Raw genomic sequence first — 19,237 nt, forward strand, 5'->3', positions numbered from 1 at the left:
GAGGGTCAAAACCAAAGCCCCATGCACCTGGCCACTCTAGGAAAAAATGCCCAGGTCATAAAACCCCACTGAGCCTAGGTCCCAACTACAATTGAAAACCAACTGAGCTACAATTGCCATCTGCCAGAAGAATGAAGTTGGAGGTAGAAAGTGAAATCAGCTCTTATCCAAACTCCCACTTCTCCTCCCCCACCTCCCCCATTCCCAAGGACTTCATCCAAGCTACTGCTTTCCAAAGGTCAATTCAACATGGGTACATGGGGGCTCTGCCTGAATTGTCTTTCTGTAACAGAGAATGCTCAGTAGTTGTGACAAAGGAAGGGAGCGAGGGAGGGAGAAAGGGAAGAAAAGAGGAAAAAGTGAGTTTAAGTATTACAGAATTTCTTCTCTTTATCAAATATAAAGTATCTATTAAATAGAGTGAACATGCCTCTAAAGATTAGCAAAATCAGTCCTTTGGAAGGAATATCTTATAGCCTCCATTTCAGCTAAGATGACCTAGTGATCTAAGGGTTATTACAGAGGATTCCATGTTAGCAGTTTACAGAAAAAATAATTAGTACATAACACTCCAATTACATCTCAGTAAGAAAAATTAAAAGGGGAGGGGAAACATGGCTGGCTGTTACAGATTAAAAAAAAAATATTACGTCTTCCCAAAGCTCTCAACAGAAAAAGAAAAATAATAATAAAAAAAAAGAAAAGAAAAAAGGAATTTCCAGCAGGCTGACCTTGAGAAAACCCCAAACCACATTCTATAAAAAAGAGCACTGCTGCCACTGTATTTACAAATTGCTTCTTTTCAAATTATTATCTTTGAAATTAAGAGGGCTGCCGAGCTTGCTTCAGGAATGGCTGCATGTGCTCAAGGTGTTCAGGAGCCACTGAAGAACCTCAAGCAGGGCAGGGCAGTCCCATCCTCTCCTGCTGGGTTGTTGATGGGCACACCTGGGCATGCAGGGCTCACAGCACGCCCTGATGGCTTGCCCAGGGAGTCAGCTTTCCTGAGCTCCTGTCTGTGGCAGAGCAGTCATAAGTGTAATGATCGCTCTGCCAAGGGCAGCAAGAGTCTCCCAGATGTTGTACAGCTGAAGGCACACAGCCACGGGGGACAGCCCCCTAGTGACTCCGACCAGACCCCCTGACAGGTGGCTACAAAGCCAAACAAGCAATAATAATGGCTTTGGAGATAATTGCGATCATTCCCTCTCTTGGGGAACTTCTGACAAATAAACAATAGAAACCATCAGTGACCCTAATTCCCTGAGCCTGTCAAACTTCGGCTCAGAGCGGAAGCTCCAAGCCTGGGGCTTTTTGCTGGTAGGATACGGCGCCCTCATGTGTCTCTATGTTTCAAAGCCACAGCTTTCCTTTTAATGACAACCCAGTACAAGTTCTAGTGGAAATTTTCGTGTGGGATTCACAATATCTGAAAAATCATCTTTAGCCACCAAGCACCAACTCTGGAAGTAAGCTACGATGACGTAAGCCTCTGGATTCTTGTTTTCCACAGAACTCTGCTCCAATTCTAGAACAGAAAAGACATCTAGGAATGGAGTTCAAAAATATAGATACTTGAATACCGAACATGGGAAGCCTGTAGAGTCAGAAAATCTTTTAAAGATTTAAATGTGGCCTGTAGTCTCCTTCCATTCTGAAATTCTAATTGCCAATTCACAATTATGATAATATAACTTATCAGGATAAATGCCTAATAATCATTTATAATAGTAAACATGGAATGCTTGCCACGTGCCAAGCCCTTGAATAGAGAACCCTACATCCATTAACCTATCAGTCCTCACAACAGCTCTCTGGGTATCTTCTTTCATCATTGTCACTTAACAGATGAGCACTCTGGGGAACAAGAGAGTAAAGGACGTGTCCAAGGTCATACAACTCCAAGGAGCAGTCTACTAAGGACCTCTCTTGACCATCCCTCAAATTCCACTACAATAAATAGGAAAAAAAAATTTTCTCAAAAGCAAAACAAAGCCATGCTTATATTTGACATGGTGCAGAGCCTTAAAGGTCCTGTAAATTCTAAGTTTAAACTCTCTGGAAGCCCTCAGAGTTGGCTGCAGCAGGACAGAGGCGAGATGGCTGTTCCACCCCCGTCCCTCTCACTCTGAGGAAGGACAACTGTGTGCAGCCCTGAGACGCTGGGCAAGACATTGACTCTCATGCTTGTTTCTTTCCTTCTTGATGAAGTGGAGTCAGAGACCCTTGTCCATGAGAAAATGAGTAAGTTGTGACATCATGGAAAACAGAGGTCTCTTTATTTGTGTGAGATTAATCATTCTTTGCATTCATTATGAACAGTCCTCAGGTTCTGTTTCTTTTGGTTATTTTTTTTTTTTTTTCCCCAGGGCTGGGAATGGAACCCAGGAATGGAACTCACACACGACGCTAGGCAAGCCCTCTACTCCTGAGTCACACCCTGGGCCCAGTAACTGCTTCTTATGAGGTATTTTTGTCACATACCCAGCAAGAGTTTCTTTTTAACCTGGTATCTGACTGCTGGATGAGTCAGTGCATTTGCTACCATTCTCCCAAGACAAAGGAAAGAATCAGTGCCCAGAAAGAATAAGCCTGACTCAAGATGTTTAAAAGGGCACAGTGTAATGCAAAGGAGAAGACCGTGAGCTTTCTGTGTAAATAAAAACTCAGGAGGGTTGGCCCTGAGCCACAGGCCAGGGCCGCAAGCTCTTCTTGGTGAAGTGCCCCACGCCTCATGCTGGGAGGGCTGGTCAAGGGACCCAGGTAAGTGGCAGGCCCCAAATGGAGAGATACCTCGCTTTATCCCTTCTTCTTTCATCTGCTTTGAAGGTGCTGGACCAAACTCCTCTTCCATGGGCCTGAACATTCGTTTAACAAGGACACTGCTGAGGAGAAAAGGAGCAGAAATTGTTATGGGCAGCAGACAAGGTGTCAAAACACAAGTTCCTGTAAGTGGCAGTCCCTCTCCTTTTCCCTTGTTTACACCACCCCTACTTCTCCACAGCCAGAGCCACTCACCAGCCTCCCTCCTGCCCTTGCAGGTCCCAACTCATCCCTGTTGGGAGCAGGAACATACTCTGCCATCTTTGAGGCGTGGACCTAAGACCTGCTCTACATATTGCTGATTATGAATCCACCAAGGGGAGAGTTCTGGGTTTTGCCCGCTCTAGACTTCAACTGCTGTCCTCTTCCTGCTGAGAAGATCAGGGCTGGGGGAAGCCAGAGGGAGCCCTGGAGGGGAGCAGAAGCTTGCAGTGTGATCCCCAAGTCAGCCCTCTCCCATCCAGTTGTGGCCTCCTCTTCTCCTTCTGCCGCATCTTGCCAGCCCCTTAAATGCTCTTTTTTTTTTTGAGACAGGGTTTCCCTAGGTTGCCAGGCTGCTCTCTAACTTGTGATTCTCCTGCCTCAGCTTCTTGAGTAGCTGAGATTAACCTCTCTGTAAAGGCCACAGCCTGCTTGGCTGGGACTTAGCTGTAAACTGTGCTGATGCCTAATGTCATCCCCCTCTCCCCTTCTCCTGGTCAGAGGAGATGAGGTTGCAGTAGTGGGACCCAGATGTCCTGTCCTGTCCTTCCTTCCTTCTCCAGGGAGGTTCCAGTCCCCATTCCTGGAAGCCCATAGAGATGAGGCCCTGCATGACCTCAGCTGGGTCAGTACTGATGGTTCTGTATTTCCTTCCAATGTCCCTGTAAGGAAGGGGAGGGCTGTTTAAGAGGAACAGAAATTAGAAGTCACTGATATTGTGAAAATGCTCTTAAGTGGAATCTTACTATTCTTTAAGCTCTCAAAGGAGAAGACTGCAACATTTTCAAAATTTTTATTCTCTGGGGATTCCTAGACCCATGAAGCAATGCCAGGCAGACAGTTCAGCAGAACTATTAAGACAGGAACTCTGGGGCTAGACTACCTTGATTTAAACCCTACTTTATAATTTACTAGCATGGAATCTTGGACAAGTTTCTCAACTTCCCTGGGCCTCTGTCTCCTTGACTTTAAAAAGAGACACTGACATAGAAATGACAATATTTAAGGTGATAGAAATGCTAATGACCCCAAGTTGATCATTATAGATGGTAAACATGTACTCACTCATATCCATCGTCTATGAGTGAGTACAAATATTATACGTCAATCTAAAAATAAATGTCAGAAATCAGTTAGTTAATTAAATTTTAAAAGGAGGCTGTTGAGAGAATGGAGTGAACTCACATCCGAAGCACACTCACAAGAGGTTCCCTGATCCATTGAAAACACCTCTGAAGAGTTCAAGGAAGATGGTGATGATAAAGTTGGAGACATTGAGCAAAAGAGAGATGGAGAAAATGAAATAAAACAGACAATTTGAAAGAGGTCAGAATTTCTGCTCACCATCACAGCAAATAGTCCAAACCACCACTTGGGTCCACTCTAAGGTAATGTTCCCTGCATGGAAGGCTGACATTATATGGTCCCAAGCTTCCAGTTAATGCAAGATCCTGCAACTCCATGCTGGCATTATTGTCACCAGGAAGTTCTTTGTCAATCCTCGAGTGGAGTTAATGGTAGGGTCCAGAGGTAGAAAGAGCACACGGTATGGAACTAGGAATCATCCAGAAAGTATTTCTATAAATTATAATAGCTTAAGCCAATGAGGCTTTAATTTGTCTTCTCATATTCTAGCTGGTCCAAAGGGTAGATCAATCAATCAAACTCCTTGGTAAGACTTCAGCTTTTACAAAGCTTCATCTCCTCCATCACTTAAGTCTCAGCAACATTCTGAGCCAAACAGGGCAAGGACCAGTTTTATCCCATCTCAGTGATGACAGAAGTTTCAGTGGGTTAAGGGTCCTAAGCAGGGCAGTAAGTGAACCAGGATGTTCAAAGAGCCTACCTCTGACCTCTGAAGGAACAGTCTTACCATAAAGTTACTCAATAAATCCGAGATGATGAGTAAGGTATAAGAAATAATATTGAGACAGTCTTCTTTTATTCCCTAGTATGTCAGAAAATGAAAACAGCCAGAGGAAAAATCTAAACCTCAAGTCCCAGCTGAAGGTTTCCGTAAGCTTGTAAGACACTGTTCCCTCTGTCTTCCCCTCACTATTGTGTCCTAAAAGCAGGTTATGTTACTCTGTCATGTCTTGGAACTAGAGTGACCATGACCTCAGGACTGAAAGATTGAAAATCCATTCACACAGCAGCCAGTGGCCATTAGGCTAATAATAGGAAAATGGCCTGAAATATCACCAGACACTGTTTCACGCTGTGTGAAGGTTCCTGAGCTAATGCTCTCTCTCCTTTTTTCTCCCAAGCAAGATTTATTTATATTTTCCCAATTCTGTTGACTTTCAATAGCACCCCATTCTGAGCCATGACTGACTTTGCCATTAAAATAGCACCTTGGATAAACCACATTTCTCTTGGGAGTTCAAATATGCTCTTCCACACTTTCTAATCTATAAACCCAGTAGGGGTCAATAAGTTTCATGTGCTCTGAATTCAACTGTTCCACTTGTTTTCAAAGCAAGGCCAGAAAAGAAGGGCAGGTGTGACTGGCCTGTTGGCCGGATGAAAAGAGCACGCATTTCAGGTCTCCTGATGTGCAGGGAAATTACAGTGAATTATACCACAGAAAGCCTCAAGGACAAGGAAAAGGTGATTTCTCCAACATCAATCTCCATCCACTGGCACTATAAGGTGGTCAATATATAGAGTGGCCCAGGGCCAGCAGCACATTCAGCCACTTGCTTATAGGGTCCATCTCAGTGAAAGCAAGCCCCTGAGGTCGAAACAGAGGAGTGTTACATTTCATCAGAAAATACTGGGAAGATGTCTGGTCTGAAGCAAGAGTCTCTGGACACACCCAGGAGAGATAATGTTGTGTTCTACCCACCAGGCTGAACTGCCCTAGGTATTGGGTGCCCAGTGAGGAGATGTCAAACTGAAGTACAGAAAAGAGTGGCAATCATCATGGGGACATAGTTTGTTCATTTCGTAACTCTGCTTATGGCCCATATATGTTATTTATGGTGAATACCCTAAATAAATGGAGTCCCCTTTCTACATTAGTGTCAGAAATTAGAGCTCATCTTATATTCAAGTCCTCACAAAGTCTTTTACATTATGGAGTATAATTATTTTTTAGTTGTAGATGGACACAATATCTTCATTTTTATTTATTTATTTTTATGTGATGCTGAGGATCAAACACAGTGCCTCACACGTGCGAGGCAAGCCCTCTATCACTGAGCCATAATCCCAGCTCATGGAGTATAATCTTGATTAATTTATTTTCAACAGATTATTCTTTGGGGGAGTCAACTAAAAATTAATGTTAATTTGAGGTGTGTACAGAATTCACTTGACAAAATTAATTTAAAAAAAAAAGAAAGAAAAGAAAACATAGGGTTAGGAGCTACTATGGCAATAATGAACTAAAAAAAAAATGGAAGTTACAAATGATTAGGTCAGTAGACTCCAGAGAGATCATTTTAAAAGGTAGTACAGATTTTTTTTTCTGACTAAAATGTTATAGGTTGAGGCAGAGCAATGTTCCATCCAAGAATAACTTGAAAAACTGTCTATATAAATTTTAAAAAATCTTAGTGAACGTACTAGACAGTTGCCCTTAAGACAGCCAGAATTTGAGTCGAGAACTCAGAGAAGATAGCCACAGAGAGGTGAGCTCAGGAGAATCAGCGACCGCTTCCTTCTTAAAGCATCTGTTGGTTCTAGGTTGGGATAAAGATCATGGCACTCATTTCCATGATTACTGATAAGCCAAACTGAAGGGCAAAGAAACTTGCATAGCTTTTGACAATTTTGTGGTGCTAGATAAACGAAGTTTGGGATTGCAAAGTTATCTAGGACTTACGTTCAAATTTCTAGAGAGCAAGGAGGCAGAAAAAATTGAACCAGATACTCTGTCATCTTATTGAGGCATGTACCACATTAAGCAACACAGGACAACAGACCAAGGAGTTAAGCAGAGAGCCCTTGAAAAGCATAAAGAAGTTAAGGACTTGGCCTAAGAATCACCCCTGATGGAGGTTGTGCACATGTTACTAAAGATGGTACCTGCTCAGGGCCAGGTGATACATATGGCAGCCTCAAATCTGGTCCCCACTGCCATGTAAACTCATGGGGACTCTTCACAATTTTCATTCCATACTTCAAGGGATGAACCAAGGTTGTGCTTTTATGCAAGCCAGAAAGATATCTCAATGAGGGCCTGTCTCTTGATGCCTCCTTTGCAGCCACAGATCAAGAATTAAGAGGGTTAGGCAATAAGGCACAATAGTTAAAAGCAGGTAATGGGAAGTGCAGGTAGATATTCCTTCAATTACTGCTTCTATCATTTCCTAGCCAGGTTTAGGCAAGTTTTTTAGCAAGTTTCCTAATCTCCTGAAGCCTCAATTTTCTCATAATCAAATGGAGATAATAGGAAATCTGGGAGAATTGAATGCATATTGCATATAAGGCACCTAGTTCTGTGTCTAGCCAAGGTATCCAGTGAACATTAATATTACTTTTACAAATAACAATAGCCAACTATCTACTATGTATTAACTCTGAGGCTCCAATGCTGCCCATATTACTCAATCAAATGTGGGTTAGAAGATGTGTAAGAGTATGAGACTTGGGTCTCAGGATTCATAATTACATAAGGTTAGTTCTTACAGAGAAGCAGAACCAATGGAGTTACAAGCAGGTCAATAGCCATCTAAATATAGTCAGCTTGTAAAGCGCAATTTGGGATAAGAGAGATTTACAACTGAGATCTGCTCATCAAGGAGCACTCAGGATCTCAGACTTCTCACTCTGACACTAACTTTTCTCCGGAGTTTTAAATTTTATTTTATTTTACTTTATTCATAATACTAAGTGCAATGTTAATGCTAGATGAAATGTTAGAGATTGTTCTATACAAAATCTACAAGTGCAAAACTGAGAAAATCAAAGTACAGGGATCAAGGAGCTGGCCCAAGACTTCACACTGGCAAATGGCAGTCAGGAGAAGAACTCAGGCTTCCTAAGCCCACTCAATATTCTTTCTGTGCCGCCACATGGTCTGTTGTAAGATATGTGAATAACAGATTAAAATTGATAGTGCTAATCATTTCTGTTCATTCAGCCACTGGAAATGTATTATTTATGTGCCAAGATACAAAGAACAATCTAGTAAGTACTTAGAAAATTTAGAACTCCAAACTTGGAGGTAAATCATAGACAAGGTTCTACCCCAAGTTTGGGGAATAATCTTACTCCTTTGAGACTCTTTGCCTTTGGAAAGGAAGGTGGCAAACATTTTTCTGTCAAAGGCTGGACAATAAATATTTAGGCATCACAGCCCATATGACCTCTGTTGTAATTATTGATCCTGTTGTTATAGAACCAAATCAGTCACAAACAGTACATAAAGGAATCTACATGTTTGGGTCCCAGTAAGACTTTGTTTGTGGACACTGGGATTTCATAAATTTTATAAGTCATACAATATTATTCTTCTTTTGAAATTCTTCTTAATTGTTGAAAAATGTAAAAGCCATTGTTAGTTTGCAAACGGTTCAAAAACAGATGGTAGGCATGAGGTAGGTGGTCTTCAGACCATCATATGCCAACCTCTGCTCTAGGAATGAGCCCAGCAACATCTGCTCCATTTACTTTACCAGCTGTGAAATGTTTTACCAGTGAATATATTCATTTCCTAGAAATAGGAAGCACAGGTTTGACTGTGGTTTGGATGGGAAAAATATCTAGAAATTTTAGTTACGCATATCTAATGCAAACTAAAAGCATAATATAGATATTGAAAAAGAATGGAGTTCTATATTGCTTTAAGAGAAAAAAAACACAATTAAGTCATAAGAAGTTATACCAATATAATCTGAATTCATATGTTTCTAACACATGTTTTTCTCCGAAGGCCAATTTTAAGGAGACTCTTGACAAATAGACTTGTAACAAATCTCCAGTAGTACCCCTGGAGGGAAATTGGGATGTTGAGGGGTATATTTTAAAGGAATATAAAGAACAGCTGCAGAGAGGGAAGGGATATTTGGATGTTGAGGGAGAATGTGACTTAGTCCAGAGGGCAGGATTTGAGAGATGATGGGTTGAAATCAAGAGCAGGTAGATATCAGCTTGACAGACAATACATCTTGCTAAGAGCTGGACTGGTATAACAGTAATGACACTCCCTCCTCACAAAACACACACACACACACACACACACACACACACACACACACACTGAGCTCTCCGTCATGGGCAACATTCAGGCAGAAGCTGGCTGACCATCTCTCAAAGATACAGTATAAATGTTACCATTGCCTAGAAGAAGCTCTCAGCTCAATAGCTTTGAAGGGTCTTTCTTGGCTCTAGACTTCGAAGTTTACAAAATGAGTTAAGAATAGAAAGAACTTTGAAGATCTGACTGCCCCTTAAATTCTGCAGTACCAGGTTTTGGTGAGCATGTGTTCTTTGCAAAGATGGATAACATCCCTATCACTGTTATACAGAGATATGGTGTGGAAAACATTGGCAGCCTTAGTGACAACCTCTAATCTAATCTTAGAGGACAGCAAGCAGGTTCTCAGCCTTTCCAAGTCCCATGGAAAACAGCTAAGTGGGCCCTTCAAGAGATATGTGTGATCCAGGGATACTGGAAGTAAGGCAGTCTCCTTTGGCTCTTGCCTCAGGCTTACATTGATCTTGTGTTGGGACCAGCAATGGGCAGCGAGGGCCATCCCCCTCCCTCCCAGATTGTCTCCTAAGTGCTGAGCTGAGTGGAAGGTCCCACTTCCTGCTCAGTGCCACATCTACTGACATGAACTGACTCAGGGTGTTTAGGTGAAATAACCAAGTGTCTTACCCTTCTCGCTCATCATCCGTGTTGTAATACACCTGTGGAACAAAACAATAGGCTTACTGTAGGTCAGAGACTGCAAATGGAAATAAAGCATGCGACACACAGACTTTGCCAACTGTCTCTTAAAAAGACAAAACACAAATGTGTTTAATGATGCTCTGACTGTGTTTCTAAGGAAATGCAAATTTTTAACCGCCTCATATTCTCCTTGGGGTTAATTCTTAGATTTTCATGAAATAAAATAGGAAATCTGATTATTTCTAGCTGAAGTCAATCGGATCAGATTACTTTGGCCCTAAGCCAAATCTTGCTCTTGACATCAAGAAGATATGTTGGCAGGATCTAAATCCATTGTTTAGAAAAGCTGTGGCTTGCAGGGTGGCTCAGAGAGCAGGGCTTATGAGTAACCAATCCCATCTGGTCTACAAGCAAGCAGCCTCCACGCACTGTATTACTGGGGAGGGGGTGAGCAAGAGTGCCCCATGGCAGATCAACAGTAACCCCATGCCTTTCAACTACTGTGGCCCTAAAAGAGCCTGGGTTACCCTCACATCCCACAGCCACACAAATTTAGAAGTAGCATTCAGGCTGGTGAATGTCTCATGACTCAGAGCCATTCATAGCCACAAGGAATCTCTCTGAAAACAAACCTTATTAGATGATCAGTGAATGGCCAACAGAATCAGAATTTTTTAAAAAAAATGTAAAGCATCCTTATTATTTGGTGGAAGATGGGAGAAGTTCAGAGGGAATCTGCTATGTATGTGTATCCTCCTCACCCAATTATTTCTAAAAATTAATTTGGGCCCTTTTGTGAGCTTTATGTGTGTGTTTCAGGGCCAGTTGTGTTTGGGTGGAAAAATGATACCCAAATCTGCATCAAACAGTCACATATTCACTTCTAAAGATGTCTCCAATTCTAAGACCTTAGTCATTGTCCCTGCCTGGCATGGGTCTGGACAGACAACTTCCCCGCAGATGTTCTCAAAGGCTACTGGCAGCTCGTGGGATGCTGCCAAGCACAGGCCTGGTTGTATAACAACCCTCTTACCTGGTGTGACTCTCCGGAATGAGTCATTCTAGTTACTAGCTCAGATTTCTATGGGAAATTTTTCCTCTGAAACTTTTTTTGGGGGGTGTGTGGCTATTGTTGTAATGTATACCTTATTTCTTCTTCTTAAGCAGAAAAGAGTAAGTTTTTTCCACTCCAAGGTTCAGTGTGGCATCCAGAGCCCCTGTCACTGTGATGGACCAGAAACAGGCTGTCCATGAGTGAGGGAACCTGGACCACGCTACTGACCACATACCCAGATTGTTTCACGGAAGTTCCTCAGGGGGACTTAGGTTTTATCGGCTTCTGCAAATGTGGCATCATGCACCCGCCTGCCTGGCTCCCTGGCAAGGTAAGTCTGCTCAGCAGAGATGTGGTTGCTGTTCCAACATGGAAGAGCATTCTCCTAAGGGTTTCCCTGCCCTCCTGAGCAGCCCCTCCTTGACCCTTCCTGTCACTGTCCATTCACTTCCTCTCACTTAACAATCACTTAACAATCCACCGTTTCTTCCCTGTTGGTCATTGGGCCCCTTGCACTCACTTTTTTTTTGGTACTGGGAGTTGAACCACTGAGCCACATCCTCAGCCCTTTTATATTTATATTTTAGAGACAGGGTCTCACTAAGTTGCTTAGGGCCTTGCTAAGTTGCTGAGGTTGGCTTTGAACTCACAATCCTCCTGCCTCAGCCTCCCAAGCTGCTGGGATTTCAGCATGTGCCACCACGCCCAGCATAATCACAATTTTTTGAGCATGTTTTTCAAACCTTAAAGTGCCTAAAAGATACATGGAGACATATTATTGTGAATTCCTAGAACTCATGTGGAGATTAGAACTCTGAATTCAAATCTGAATCCTTACCAAAACTACTGTGAGCTGGGGTGAGATTGTGGACAAACCATGATTCAAGAGACCCTTCCTGGCTTGGCCAAGGAACAGCAAGGTGGCACCTGCATATGTGTATGTGTTGGGGGGGGGGCATGACCTGCCATGTCACGTGGCCCTCCCACCAATAGATTCTTCAAACTATGGCTAAAATTGCTCTTGATCCTGCCCACCATCCTGCACACATAAGGATCCTCTCCTTTTTTCCTTTTTCCACTAATGACCTTTTATTACCTGTGGAGAAGCCCAAAAAAACACAGCAAGAAGACTCTCAATCTTGGACTTCCCAGCTTCCAGAAATATGAGCCAATAAATTTATGTTTATTAAAGGGCAGGGAGGAAAGGGTGCTCCTTAGGTTGAGGAAGGCTGTAAAGTGCACATTATCCAAAAGAGGATGCCTCCAAGTGCCAAGGTCTCCCCCAAGCTCCCCTAATGACTTGTCTATTAAAGGCATTCCCGACATGAGCAGCAGAGATCATGGGGCTTTGATATGAGGTATGAGACTAAAGGCATCCATGGTGCCTATGTAGTGGATTCATTCCCTGGTGTCAACCAGTTTTTAATAACCACCTGAAGAATCTTCCAATCCAAATGTGAGTCAATGAGTTAATGGGGGAACAGGAGACATATGGACTGACCATCACCAAACCATATTCCTGGCAGGTATTCTTGGGTGAATAGGAACTGCTGTGGGGAGCCCTCAAAATGGCTTGGCACTCACTGACTGTGAGAGCCACAGGGCAGTTGACCCTACTGTGCCCAGAGCTGCAATGAGGCTGATTTTAGCAAGACCCACACCTGCAGCGGTCACTGAGCTGCACACGGCTGCCTGCTTCCCTTCTCCTCTGGTAAACCTGTCTCTCTTCCACCCTGCGACACCAGCTCTTGCTCTGCATGTCCAAGTGTGCCAACCCCAACCCCATCCTCACTTCTAGGCCAGAGCACTGTGACTTCCTTCCTGCCTCTGGAAGATCCCCCAAGCATGGAGCTTTTCCCAGAAAAGGCACTTTAAAAGCCCCAGCAGCAAGTTGACCAACCATGGCATGTACACAGGCTGTTCTAGGGCACAGATAAGTGTTCCTCTGCCACCAGGAGTGCAGGGCAGACTCCCTCACAGACTCCTTCATTCTGCCTCAAGGTCACAGGGGAAGCCTAAGGGCTCTGTGAGGGTGGCCTCCAGAGAGCAAGGCTTAAGGACACCCATGGCCCAGGGGGTTGCTGATCAGGCTGCTTTGAAACAAACAGTCTGTAAAGGCTTTACTTTCCTTCTGAGTCAGCCCTCAGCTGGGAACCCAGCTCGCAACCCTGAGGGGCGGGTGAGGCCCGAGGATGGACAGTCATGGGCAGCCAGGTTGGCTCACCTTTGCTCTTAAACTCATTTGTATATTTCAGGGAAATCTTGCCAAGAGAGAAGATCAGGTTGTCAGCGTAGACACAGAACTGCAGCAGAATCAGGACAACAAACAATAAGATCAATCTAACTCCATGATCCTCTCTCCTGGAAGGTTCAGAAATCCAGCTCCATAAAATCATGGAGTAAAGATAATATAGACAAAATCACTATCACATACTTGGGAATTAAAAAAAAAAATTAGATGCTGGAACTCCTGTCTGGATAAATTATAAAATTTTTCCTTTCCCCTTGTGTCCCTGTTCCTATGAAACAAGTAAGACAAGATGGAAACATTAAATTAGTTTTTACTGGAAATCATTCCAAAGAAAAGCCACAGGTATTTTGTTACCATGTGACGTCATGAATGGCAACAGTAACCACCACCGCTACCCCTCTGGTTAATAAATACTCTCCAGAAAAAGAGAGTGAAGCCAATAATGATTTCTCCTTCTAGACTAAGATCAATTCCAGGGAGTGTCTTCACACTTAGAACAAGAGAAAAACTTGAGTGTGTTGCTGTGCCCCACTCCTCAAGACAGGTCTTTCCTCAAGGGACCCAGGATTCAAAACAAGACTAATCAATGCAAAATTCCAAACTCAACTGATCTGGTAAAAGACAATTCTGGGGCCAGGGATGTGGCTCTAGCGGTAACTCGCTTGCTTGGCATGCTCAGGGCACTGGGTTTGATTCTCAGCACCACATAAAAATAAAATAAAGATGTTGTGTCCACCGAAAAAACTAAAAAAAAAAAAATATTAAAAAATTCTCTCTCTTTAAATAAAAAAAGACAATTCTGGCTAATTCTTAAGGAAATATATTTTTTTCTTTTTCCCCACAATTTTAATTTATCACATAAGAGAACTATACAAAAAATAAAAGGGGAAAAGATCAGCCTTCTCTCATAAGGCAGTTAATAATAATAATAATAAAACGGGGGCAATTTTTCTTCAAATCCAATTAGGATTATGGTATAGACACAAGTTGATATCCTACTATTTTTTTTCTTTTAGTATTGAGCCTAGAAGCATTTTAACATTCCATCCCTTTCTATTTTTTATGTTGATATAGGGTCTCACTAAGTTGCTTAGGGCCTCACTAAGTTGCTGAGCCTCAAACTTGTGATCCTCCACCCTCAGCTTCCGATCTGCTGGTATTACAGGCTTGCACCACCATGCCCAGCCTATTTTTTTTCGTTGATCATTATCATAATATTTTCCATGTTGTTATATGGTTTCCATAATTAAACTTTTGGTGGCTGCATAACACTCCACCAACCTGAGGAACCATAAAAACAGTCAATTATTAGACTTTCAGGATGCTTTAGTATTAGATCTTTAATCTCACTTGTAATCATTTAGATGAGAAATGATTTACCAACTCAATGAAAGCTGTTATTTTACCAAAGGAAAATTTGTTGACAGGGCCTTACTTAATCAAAGAATTTTTCCCTTTGCTCAACTTTATGAAGGTACAGATGCAGTTATATTTTCTAGCATTAGGTGGCGCTCTGCTGCTCTGGCTAATCCCCCATGATAAGCCAACAAAACAATTTCTCTTACAGGTTTTCAGTCTTCTTGCTTGCTTCCTCTTTCATTGCATTACCAACACTTCACTAGTTCTCCTCTTCCCTTTAGTAAGGGAAGACCTGACATTCTTTCCCATAGAAATCCAATTTTTGAAGACAATAGTGTTGACTTTTCCCCTAATGAATAGAAGATGGGTTTTATTTCTGTGGTCAAAACTTCCTAAAGCATTTTTGTCTTATGGCACCACCAGGTCCACAGATGGACAATGGTGGCAGTCAGCAGGGAGGTCTTACCTGTCCAGTCCTCTGCAGGTTTGCAAAGTGAACATCAGGAATGAAGAGAACAGGCTGTGAGTGCAGATCTGGCATGGTTTTGAAGTAGGTGATGTCACTCTTCTTCTGTAAAGGTATGGCGGCCAACTTCCCATCAGAGGCTGGACGCGACCACAAAACCCATAAACAACAGGGTTATGCATGACTGAGAACCCTCAACTACCAGCCCTGTCTTAGCAAAAGTTCACGGCTTTCTCCTACAAAGCTTTCCACAGACCATAGATGTGAACACAATTTAAAAATCTCCCCCAACCCCCCATCCATCAATGAATAGAAAAAGTGAGCACTGTAGGTGGAGCTTGGGTCCTCACACCCTACAGGAGGATGTCAGTGTTCATATTACAAAGTCCCTCTGACCTCAGTGTGCTCATGTGAATTTATTTGCTTCTCATTGGGACAATCACCCTGACTGCTCTGCTAGTAGACAGCAGGCCATGCCTTCCACATTTATGCTTTTCTCTGTAATGCACTTCTTTTCACCTGTTTACCCAAGGGGCCCCGCCCACCTGGAGCCTTTTCCTTAGCATAATTAGTTTCAGAGAAACTCACAGTTGTTGCACTGGGTTTGGGGGGCCTGGCCTTTCCCTTTCTTCCTGTTCTGCTTCCTCTCTTCGTCTCGGATTTTTCTTTCTGCTCCCTGATAGGGAAAAACAAACACAGACCATGTCAGGCATGTTCTCAGAACATGCAGTAAATTTTCACATATACAAATCACAGTGATATGACAAGGAGACCTGAAAGTTCCATGTTCATCCCTGAAGCAAGATCGGCCTTCAATTCAGGAAGCTGAGCACTCCCATGAGTTTATGCTATGTGTTTGACCTATGAATGATCCCATCTCTCCCAGATTTTCTCCTTTTTTGGTATCTTGCCTATTTAAAGAACTTCAGTTTTGAATCAGTGTGGAAAAACCCTGTTCCCTAACTCAGTAATGCCCAGTAAGTAATTTTAGTGATTACAATAAAACGTCATAAGATGAAGCATTGACCAATTAAACTCATTCCTAGTCATGGAGATGGCTTTAAAGTGGAATGTGACATCCCTATAAATTTTTTTCCTTTGCTTGTTATGAGCTTTTAAAAAAAATCACCACAGTGGTAGAAAAAGGGAGGGAATTCCTGCCTTCCTTTGTGACCACACAAAGATATGGGATCGCTTTGTACACACAAGTACAATTTTGTTTCCTTATCAATATTCTCATATGTTCTTAGAAATGGTGCTCATTCAACCAAATAGACAAGGTTGTATCTATTCTCTTCCTGTCTGCCCCTCTGCCTTTGCAATTTGATTTTTCCATTGGCTCCTTTGCCAAAGTTACTAAATCTCACCCTGCTTAACCAGTTGATCATTACCTTAATCAGTCTTTCCTGTCATCAATTGCTGCAACCCTGGTCATTTGCTAGCTAATTTCCCTATTCTTATCCCCAGTGCAGATATTCCAGCAAGATTTCTTTTTGCTTTCTCTCCATTTTTGCAGAATTCTTCTGCATCATGTTTTCATAATGCCCTAGACAGATGACATTCACACGGGCAACCCCAGCCTATACAACTTCTTTATTTGCAGATCCTGCCCCTTGTAATAGCAGATTTAAGGAGTAGAGAAACTCAGTCTGGCCACCAAGCTCTACTTCTTTAGAAACTGCTCCCAAATCATCACACACAAAAGTGATTTGACAAGATAAAATGTTAATCTTCTGCATGCCAATAAAGAAATGGCAAAAGACAGTTTAGTGAAAATACTTGCAATAAAACATCACATAAAGCGTCCAACTCTAAATAGATAATGAGACAGATGAAAAGAACAACATACTAATGCAAAAGGGGACAAAGATCATAAAACAGGCAGCACACAGAAAAAGACACACAGATGGTTTGAATTAAAACAATGTCATAAACTTTTTTGTTATCAAATTGGCTCTTTAAAAAAAAAAATGGATTGCCAATCCTGGCCAAGGTGAGGCCAGCCATAACACTGGGGATTTGGGGTCAACAAAGGCGTATTAAAGGAGATGGCTTTTGAGCCAGTTCTTAAAGAATTAATAATAATAGCAATACATACATGGCACTTGTCCTGTGCCGGGTGATTTCTAAGAGATTTACGTAGATACCATAGAATAGCTACAGTATGAAAGCCAGATAATTTAAATACATATTTTTATATCCAAAACCACCAAAGGGAACAATTGTTTTACTTACACTAAGAGGAGTGATTATTTTATAGTGTTCCCTTTTAGTTTTGTCATTGACACAGATTATGCAAATTCGTAGCAAGGGGAAGATTATTGAAATTATTGAAATATCCTCTTTATAAAGTGTTTGTATCTAGAAAAACGTACCATTTTCAGAAAATAAAGGGTTGAATGCAGACATTACCTTGCTCAAATGGATGTGAAATACTAGCAAGAGACCCTCCAAAATATTAAAGTTCATAAAGGAAAGTACTCACTTTTTTTTCAGGTTTATAAAAGTTATTTTTCTCTGTGTTGGGAACTCTGTGCAATATAGTATTTAACATGAATAGAATCCTGGCTTTCTCTCATCTAAGTTACATTTCATCCAAGACACATCCCAAGTTTGGCTTTGGCCAAACACTTTTGTTTCTAAATTAGTGTTGTTGTTGTTGTTGTTTTAATACTATTTCTGTAAGGAATAGGTCTGGGATTATTCTTTTTCAAGATTTATATATGTTCAATGTAGATTTTTAGGCATTCTTTGATATACTAAAACTAAGGGATTGACATAGAACAGAGCAGATCTCTAGAGAACACAGTCTTGGTGCCACTTCTATATAAGGAATTTCCTTCCCAGAATGCCCAGATATCAACATGACAAAAGAATTCTAACAATATCCAAACACTCTTGGGAGAACCACAGTTCTCTTTTCTAAAATAAAGTTTTGGGCTTGGCAAAAATGAAGTTTTTGACTTGACAATGCCCCAGGGAAGTTTTAATTACTCCATTAAGATGGAGATAGCTTCCCTCCTAAGGTCTCTCAAGAATCCTTTCCCTGCTAGGATTATTTGTGACTTGAAGCTTAAAGAAAACACTACTTCTATTCTTATTAAAATGTAAAAAGAAGGTCTAGTTCTTCCAGAAGAGTACCGTCTGCTACAAGGATGAAAGTTATCACTTGAAAATAATTTCCCCATCTCAATATTCTTTCACTATGGAGTGTTAAATTTGAAAAATGTATCTGAAGAGTTCTAAATACATTGTGATTGCTTTTGCCAACACTGGAGAGAGAATGGCTATTTCTATCTTTTATTTAACACTTACATTGTTTCTCTTAAATTTATTTTAAGATTGCAACTTCATTCTCAAGTTTCGGTGCTGTATAGTTACTGTTTGCAATAATACAAATTCTTTTTTCATGGAAGATTATGGAAGTAACTAAATGTAGACATAAAAATAGTATACACAATTATCTATCTAGGTAGTTATACAGATAGTTCCTGAATTTCTTTTTTTTTTAAGAGAGAGAGGGGGGTGGCAGAGGGAGAATTTTTAATATTTATTGTTTAGTTTTCGGCAGACACAACATCTTTATTTTATTTGTATGTGGTGCTGAGGATCAAACCCGGCGCCGGTGTGCATGCTAGGCGAGCTCGCTACCACTAGAGCCACATCCCCAGCCTTAGTTTCTGAATTTCTAATGCATAAAGATGCATTTCAATAGAAGTCTCCATATTACAAAAAAAAAAAAAAATAATAGAGAAAGCCCTTATTTTCCACCTGTAGACCCATAGGTATATTAATTAGAAATTAAGCTGGAGGATTATAAATAGTGCAGAATTGCATCTGTTAAAGATTCTAGACTGTGATTAGGAAACTTATGGTTTAAAAATAGAATAGTTCTCCACCCTTGTTTTAGAAGATAATTTAAATCAAGCATTTGTACTTTTACACCTATTTGAAAAATATACAAATGAAATTTTTATTTCTCTTTCTAATCTCCCAGGAGTGAATTTTTGCCTGGGTTTTGAAATTAGAACTATAAATATAGGGGAGTGATTACACTAAGGGGAGTAATTATTTATAATGTAAAATATAATATAATGAAAAATTATAACAAAAGACTCTATCCAGCTTATTAGAGAAGTTGACAGCAATTATAGTCAATCCCCCTACATGGTACCATGAGATTTTCCCATGTGGGTTTCTGGACTCCCTCCTAATCCTCAGCAATATGATTTCTAACAC

At 41.3% G+C, this 19,237-nt stretch overlaps 1 protein-coding gene across 2 annotated transcripts in view; it reads right to left on the reverse strand.

Annotated features, from left to right (window-relative positions):
• The window catches only part of Grhl2 (grainyhead like transcription factor 2), a 104,143-nt gene that overhangs the window by 16,081 nt on the left and 68,825 nt on the right, over nt 1-19,237 (reverse strand). The window contains exons 9-13 of one of the 2 annotated variants that reach the window (XM_026384170.2): nt 15,587-15,674; nt 14,999-15,138; nt 9,854-9,885; nt 7,057-7,059; nt 2,794-2,885 (exon numbers count right to left, since the gene is read on the reverse strand). In XM_026384170.2, the coding sequence (XP_026239955.1) occupies nt 2,794-2,885; nt 7,057-7,059; nt 9,854-9,885; nt 14,999-15,138; nt 15,587-15,674 (355 nt within the window). The remainder of the gene's footprint in view (nt 1-2,793; nt 2,886-7,056; nt 7,060-9,853; nt 9,886-14,998; nt 15,139-15,586; nt 15,675-19,237) is intronic. The other variant, XM_026384161.2, reaches the window with a different exon arrangement.

This window comes from Urocitellus parryii, chromosome 7, assembly GCF_045843805.1.
Source record: "Urocitellus parryii isolate mUroPar1 chromosome 7, mUroPar1.hap1, whole genome shotgun sequence".
Taxonomy (NCBI): domain Eukaryota; kingdom Metazoa; phylum Chordata; class Mammalia; order Rodentia; family Sciuridae; genus Urocitellus; species Urocitellus parryii.